This window comes from Desmodus rotundus, chromosome 7 (assembly GCF_022682495.2).
Source record: "Desmodus rotundus isolate HL8 chromosome 7, HLdesRot8A.1, whole genome shotgun sequence".
NCBI classification, from domain to species: domain Eukaryota; kingdom Metazoa; phylum Chordata; class Mammalia; order Chiroptera; family Phyllostomidae; genus Desmodus; species Desmodus rotundus.
The window spans coordinates 20,297,832-20,305,550 of record NC_071393.1 but is presented as its reverse complement, the minus strand read 5'-3'; the positions used below and the strand labels follow the sequence as shown (position 1 = coordinate 20,305,550).

The window sequence follows — 7,719 nt, the reverse complement described above, 5'->3', positions numbered from 1 at the left end:
TGTGTCTTGGTGTGGATTTCTTTGGGTTTATCCTCTTTGGGGCTTGGGCAGCATCTTGAATCTGTAGGGTTTTTTCATTTACTTTTGCTAAATGTAGGACATTTCTAGCTATTATTTCTTTGAGTATTTTTCCTTATCCCCACCCTCTTTGTCCTCTCCTTTTGGAATTCCAGTGACGTGGCTGTTAGATCATCTGTTATGATCCCACATTTCCTGAGGCTCTGGGGAGGTTGTATTTTTTTTTTTCAGTCCATATTCTCTCTCTTGTTGAGATGTGATAACCCTATTGTTCTATCTTCAAATTTCCTGATTATTTCCTCTGCTCTCCCCCCATTTCGAGGTTGAGCAAAACTCTAAACTGCTGTAGTCCCATCCACCTTGGCCAGAATCAGAAGCTCTCCTTGGCATGAGGAAAGCTATAAGAAAATAGAACTTAATTTGTATCTTCTGGATATAGAAGGACTTCTTGATGGATAAAAACGAAGATAGAAACCACACAAGGAAAACCTCAATAGATTTAAATACTCAAAAAAATATCTATAACAGTCTGAGAAAAAATCATTAATACCATAGATTAGGTAGCAAATGGTAAAGGAATATGCCACATATATGATAGCAAGTAATGTTTCTAACATAAAAAGTGAGAAAAACATCCGTGTTCTATGTGGGTACATAGACAATTCATTAAAGAGGAAATTAAAATGAGTGATATAAATTGGAAAAGAAAATTTAACACCTAAAACTAATATAAAAGAATATTGAATGTCAACTGTAAAATTTTTTTAAATTTAAACTCATTACTGTCCAAACAAATGCCAAGTAAAGTTGACATTTTCTACTACCCACTTAGTAAACTTAAAACTGAACACCCATCACTGGCGACAAGAATGAAAATGTATACTCAGGTCAGGGGTCTAGTGGTACAGCCTCCTGGGCTTATGAAAAATGACATTCATAGCAGCATTATTTACAATAAAAAAAAAATCGTCATTTATAAAACTGTCTTGAGGGAGGGTTGCATAACCAAAATAATCATCGTCAAGGTCAACCCAGTGTCCACCTGGAGCCAAAAAGTACTGTTCACCAAGCCCCTGAACAATCCTTTTACAAGGATTTGTAATCCTTTTAATCAAGTCCATTATCACACCCATTTTACAGAAACTCAAGGACAGACCACCCTCACCACGCCCCGCCCTGCCCTGGGAGTGGTGGAGACAGACATTTATTTCCACCCTGGCTCTGTCCAGCTCCCAAGGCCATCTTGTAGGCAGTTAGAAAGAACAATAATCAAGAGGACGTATTTAACAAAGTAGGGACAAGTTTACAATATGATGCTAAATGAAAAAGGAGGATGCAGAATCACTTTATGGTTTTAAGTGGAACGAGTACAGATTGTTGCAAAATGCAGACAAGGAAGGACTCTGAGAAGGAAAAGGTCAGGAGAGAGGGGCCATGACGGCAGTGTAGATGGGGGTGCGGGGTGCGGGGTGAGGGCACTGCTGCCACCTCACAGAGCCTTGGCTGGCCTCCCCCAGGCTCCCGGGGGAGGGGGGGCTGGGCCACACAGAGACCACCATCTGGCGCAGTTGTGCAGGCACTCGGGTGTCTGTCAACCAGAGCTCCCTGCCCCACTGGGGAAGGTAGGGCCACAGTGCCCTCCCATGCTGACAAAACAGCCAGCGGCAGAACTGAAATCAGATGAGTTCTGAAGGTCAAGGGAGCCAGGAAGGATGTCTCAGGAACCTGAAGGGCGCTCAGGAACGGCAGCAGAGGACCCAGGATCAGCCATAGCCTCCCCTCCAACGTTGCAGCCTCCACCACGGACGACTTCGTAACCAATGGTGAAACTAAGACTAGGAAAGGCTAACTCACTAGCCTGAATTGTGAATCCACAGGCTGTTTGTCAAAGGGTGCTCTGCGCATGAGTGCAGGTGCTGCCCCTCCCAGGCAGAGCACCTCAGATTCCCAGAGCAGGGCAGGGTGACACCGGAACCAGAGCTACCTCTTGGAGCACTGTCTTGTTCCAAGAAACATATGCTGCACTGGAGGGAAACATCCTTAACTGTTTCAAAGCCGAGAGATAGAAGGGATGTTGTTTTCCCCTTCCCCTGAAATGAAATCCCTTAACTAGGAGCTTCCCAAACCCCAATCCCAAGGAATTGGACCCTAAATTTAGATTGTCCTTGGAAGGTCACCGGATAACCCTGACTCAGGGTCAGCCAGCAGCTGCTCAAGATAACTTTGCTTTTCTGCTGACTCAGGCCTTTCCCTCACACAATTAATGAGATCCTGCTGCACTTCCCCTGGGGAAGAGAACAATGGCTGTAGATGAGCAGGTGGCCTTGGCTGGTACGAGCCCTTTGCCACAGATCAGGGACTGAGGCCCCTACCCAGCCCCCGGACCCCCGGTGAACTCCGTTTGCAGACCCTGGTCCACTGTGCAGCCCCAGCCACGCCCGCCTCCATCTGTCCCTTGGGGCTCCGCCCCTTCCTACCTCTGGGTCTTGGCTGAACTGTCAGCTCCTCAGAGAAGCCATAGCTCTTGCACCACACTGCTTTCTCTTTCCCACGGCAACGGCACACCTGCAAGGGCCTTACGCAGTTACTGCTTGAGGGTGGGAGCTCCCTGGGTTGTGCTCCACTAGAGGATGTGCTTGGTGCACAAATAAGTAGCCAGGAGGTCCTCTTGAGTGGCGGGAAGCGTGGGCTGTCCTCATGCCTCCTCTCCCCACTCCCCCTTCCCGACCCCACCCCCAGGTAGGTCTGGGCTGGGCCTCTGAGGTGGCTCTGGTTCCACTGTGGGCCAGGGCCACAACCAATGCAGTGGTATTGAGATAGAAATCAGATTGTGATAGGTAGAACCTGACATCCCCAAGATACTGTGGTCCCCAAGATACTGTGAGGCTGTCCCCAGAGTCATGGGATCGCTGGGGGCACCATGGGATGCCAGGCTGGAGGTGGGTCCCACAATGGGCCCCAAAGTGGTAGAGAGAGGGAGGAAGGTGGGCAGGCAAAGGGGGAGAGCCTCACACGTCTGCACCCCGAGCTGGTTAGAGGGCCAGCGAGCAGCCCCCTACCTGGTACAGCTGCATGAATACGGCCACTGTGTTGAGATTCATTCCTGGATACTGGTTGGGAAAACCAACAAGCAGATGGGCAGTTCCAGCCTGGGCCTCTGGGAGCAAGGTTAGGAGATGGGGAAAAGAGGCCTCTAAGAGGAAGTGACCTCGGCAACACAATGTAGATGGATGAGCAGGCCCCAAGCCAAGGGACATGCACTGCAGGCAGAAGAGGCTGTGGGTGAGAGACAGACCGACCTGGGGTCTGGAGGGAGGTGAGCCTGGGTGGAGCAGGGAGTGTGCTGCTGGACTGATCAGGCCCAGTGTAGCCAGGCACATGTCACCATAGGCCACTCCGAGGAGTCAGCACTTTGTCCATGGGCAGTGAAAGCCATGGAGGGTTTGAAACAGAGTGTGAGCCAGGGGAAAAGCCTATAGGGGTGGCCCAGCTGCCCTCAGGAGAACAGACCCAGAGGCAAGGATGGGGCCCAGACAGCCTGAGGCAGGGCAGCTATCCTGGGAAGAAGGCAGTGTGGAGCATGGTGGGGGGAACCTGGGCAAGGTCCCTAAATTTGGGCTGGTGGGGAGCAGGATTGAGGGGGGGCGGGTGGGTGGTACAGGTGGTACAGTGGATGGGAGAGGGGGGATGTCCAGGAGGGTCTGCATGGTGGAGGGGGAGTGACCGACGGTTTGTAACAGGAGGGTAGGTAGCAGCCAGTGAGGTGGTAGCTGGGAGGAGGCAGTGGTTCTTGGTGCTGGGAGGTGAGGTGGGGCTAACAAAGGGGGTAAAACTTCCCCCACATACCACTCCTGCCCACAGGGCCCAGCAAACTTGCCTAACCTCCCCATGCTGGAGGAACAGGGTATTGGCCTTATCTCAGAGCCACCTGGGGAAGGAGAAGGGACAGCTTTGTCAAAGCTCCCAGGGTGTGGCTGGCCTCAACACACTAGGTCTTCTCGATGGAGGGCCCTGTCTAGCAGAACCAGGCACATCGGACCATAGGAAAGCACAGGCGTACCAGGGGCCCCAGTCCAGGACCAAGCAGACTTTGCTGGAAACAAAGGGGCTGACAGGGAGTGGGAGGGGGCTGCCAGAACCAGGCTGGTGCCCCCATGGGGTTGTGGGCTACAGGGCCTGGTGCCCCACCTGAGCTTAGGGGGGCCTCAGTGTTCAACCCGTTGGGCCTTTTCAGAAACTGCTGGGCCATTGTGCAGAAGAATGCCCGGAAATCCCGCACCTCCCTCCTCCAGCGAGGATGGGGGCTCTTCCTCCTGGCCAGGAAACTCCAAATTGACTTCTGGAGGGCGGTCTGGGGGCTGGGGTGCCAGGGTTACCACTGCTGGGAGGGCAGAGCACACACCCTCTGTCCCTTTGTGTCTCCCCTGTCTGAGGGCCAGAGTGGGCCACCGGCTGCTCCTGAGAGTACAGCTCTATACTGGGTCATTGGGGAACCCTGGGGACTTCCTGAAGTGGTGTTGCCTGAGCGGGGCCTCCCAGGATGGGGGGATGGGAAGCATCTCAGGAAGAGGAGCGGTCAGTGCGAAGGTCGGGAGGTCTGGAATGTGTCTGCAGCAGGGGCAGAGTCGGGGTCTTCTGAGAGAGACAGTGTCTGTGCCGCCTGCTTCGTGTTGGGGCCTCGAACCAGTGGGCAATGGCGCTGGGCAGGACCTTGGACGAGGCAGGAGGCCAGCGTGACTCGCACAATCCTGCCTGGTCTTTTAGCCTGCGGGAGAGACAGCGCCAAGTCTTAGAGGGGCACCGAGCAGTAAGGATGAGGTGAAAAAGCCTGGGTCGGGCTTCGGGCTTCTGGAAAAAACAGGCCGCGCTGTGCTCGGCCGCGAGAGTCCCCCACGCAGGCCTCTGCATGGTGGTGATGGTAGGGACTCCCGCAGAACCTGGCCCAGGAAGAGTGGAGGCCCGGAGGTAGAGGCCATCAGCCTCGCTCCAGGAAGTGCAGGGGAAAACTGGGGATCATGTAGCTCCAGAAACGGCGAGGCAGGGACGGGCAAGGAGGTGGCCCGAGGAGCGCGAGCGCAGCCGCCCCTGGCCCAACCGGAACGTGCTCAGCATCGACTAGAAAACCACCGGTGAGGGATCCGGGGCGGTGGCCGCGGGGGGCGTGGTTCCGGCATCCACCGCTATCCCCACGCGCAGTTATTTGCCTACCTACCGGATGCTATAGGGCGCCATGATTGGCTGCGGGTCGATGGCCCGTGCGCCGATTGGCTGCTTGGACTCGGCAGCTGAGCCCGAGTCCGCCCCCCGAACCTTCAAATACGAAGGACCACAAGCGTTCCCGGCAGAAGCGAACTGTGCTGCAGGCGAGTGGGGCTATCTGGCGGGTCGTGGTGAGCCGGTTCCGGGAGCTCGTAGGTAGCAGGATCCACACGCGGCGCCCACCTGCTCGGTGGAGCCACTGCCGAGCCCCTTTCGGAGGTTCCGGGGCCGTCGGGCGCGCGTCTCACCTCCAGCCATGGGGTCAGCGGCACTGGAGATCCTCGGCCTGGTGCTGTGCCTGGTAGGCTGGGTGGGCCTGATTCTGGCATGCGGGCTGCCGATGTGGCAGGTGACCGCTTTCCTGGACCACAATATCGTGACGGCACAGACCACCTGGAAGGGACTGTGGATGTCGTGCGTGGTGCAGAGCACGGGGCACATGCAATGCAAGGTCTACGACTCGGTGCTGGCGCTGAGCACCGAAGTGCAGGCGGCGCGGGCGCTCACGGTGAGCGCCGTGCTGCTGGCGCTTGTCGCGCTCTTCCTGACCCTGGCGGGTGCTCAGTGCACCACCTGCGTGGCCCCGGGTCCCAGCAAGGCGCGCGTGGCTCTCACGGGTGGCGCGCTGTACGCTCTCTGCGGGCTGCTGGCGCTCGTGCCGCTCTGCTGGTTCGCCAACATCGTGGTCCGCGAATTCTACGATCCGACAGTGCCAGTGTCGAACAAGTACGAACTGGGTGCCGCGCTGTACATCGGCTGGGCAGCCTCAGCGCTGCTTATGTGCGGCGGCGGCCTCGTGTGCTGTGGCGCCTGGGTCTGCGCCGGCCGTCCCGATCTCAGCTTCCCTGTCAAGTACTCGGCGCCGCGGCGGCCCACGACCAGCGGCGACTACGACAAGAAAAACTACGTCTGAGGGCGCTGGGACGGAGGAGCCCCTCGTGCCAGCCGCGCTCACGGGCCGGAGGACTGGCCAGGGAGCCTTGCATGGACGGAGGCCTCCGTTGGGCCGCGCCGCGCACTGGTTACGCGGAACGCATCCCACCAGCGGGACCCTTCTCGGGCCCGCAGCCGGTCCGCTCCGACCGTCTCTTGCAGGGCACTAGGCGATGCCCTGCCCTGAACAGGCAACGCGCACTTGGGAAGATTTGCTCGGCTTCTTTTCCGCGGGAAGTGCTGGCTCCGACGAGGGTAGGACGCGGGTTCCTTGGCTGTATGGGCACTGGACTAAAGATGCCGCTTTTCTCCCTGTCCCTCGTGGTCTTGGACGCCACTGTACTTTCCAGCGGCTCCTGCTGATTCCAGAGGGACAGACTGAGGTGCCTGAAGGTTGTGCGCAGCTGGCCTTTACCCCATCAGCAGGGCCTGAGCCCAGGGTCCAAGAGATTTGGTTTGGAGCTCCCTCCCTCAACCCTGCAGCTCTACCGGCGTACAAGATATGAGTGTGGGGCAGGGGCCCTGCTCTCCTTCACAGTTTGGGGGAGGGTAAGAATTTGTTTAGTAAATGGTTTGAATACTTCTCCACCTGTGTTCCATTGTCTGTCCATCCAGTCACCACCTGTGCCCAGAAGCTCCCACCTACCCACCCACAGACTCATCCCTGAAAGGCCCTTGTGAGGACCTCCCACAGCTGGCTCTGGAGTCTGTAAGACCCCCCCTCAGCCTTTTGTTGGGTCTTCCCCGCCACCTGATCATACTGGGTAGGAAACAGCCACAGCTGTTTCCTACCCAGGAAGGTGCTGTAGTCAGATCCTGAGTCCCGGAACCTGGGGAAGAGGGTGGAGACCCCAGCAGAGGATGCGGATTGGACCCCCTCCTCCCCAAGCCAGTGTGTGGTGGGCTTGGGCTGCAGGAAGTGCTGAGGGTGGGTTGCTAGGCTGCTGGCCTTGCTTAGAAGAGGCTGGGCTCCATAGGGGGTTGTTTTCCACCTGCCCTCTCATGGCTTGCCTAACTCGGAGTCACATCAAATGACCACAGACATCTGCACAACGCAAATGGAGCCCTTTCTCCCAGTGTGCAGTGAGAACAGGGGCAAATCCAGGACGCGTGCTGAGCTCCAGCAGAGCTAGCTGCAGGTGGGCTAGCACATTGCCCCGGGAGGAGGCCCCATGGCCAATTGCCTGGAGAGTGCCCAGGCTCAGCTCCAGCTCCTGTCTGGACTCTTCTGCCAGTCTTCTGTGCGGCTGTGCCCAACCTGATGGCCATCCCAGACTGGTGCCAAACATCATCTGCTAGGAGTACCCTGTGTGACCTTCCTCCGGTGGGTGGGACCCCTGGGAACCACACTGGCCCTAGTCAGGTACCTGGGGGTGGGGGCTGCAGGAGAGCAGAACCAGAGCTGTTAGAGCAACTGAGAGCTCATTGCTTCCAGCCCTGTCCTAGGCACTTGAAATCAATTTTTACCTTCTGCCAAAGGTTAGGGCAGAAAAGAGCAGTGGACGGGAG

The 7,719-nt window shown here is 56.7% G+C and overlaps 1 protein-coding gene across 1 annotated transcript; it reads left to right on the top strand.

The window, feature by feature from the left end:
• The first annotated feature begins 4,634 nt into the window (after positions 1 to 4,634).
• On the top strand, positions 4,635 to 6,815 carry CLDN5 (claudin 5). Its single transcript, XM_024557505.4, has one exon. The coding sequence runs from the start codon at positions 5,534 to 5,536 to the stop codon at positions 6,188 to 6,190; it is 657 nt and encodes a 218-aa protein (XP_024413273.1). The 5' UTR covers positions 4,635 to 5,533; the 3' UTR covers positions 6,191 to 6,815.
• The last annotated feature ends 904 nt before the right edge of the window (positions 6,816 to 7,719 follow it).

What these genes read in the sequence shown, in the direction of transcription:
- CLDN5 (XM_024557505.4), top strand. Translation starts at nt 5,534, where the DNA reads ATGGGGTCAGCGGCACTGGAGATCCTCGGCCTGGTGCTGTGCCTGGTA.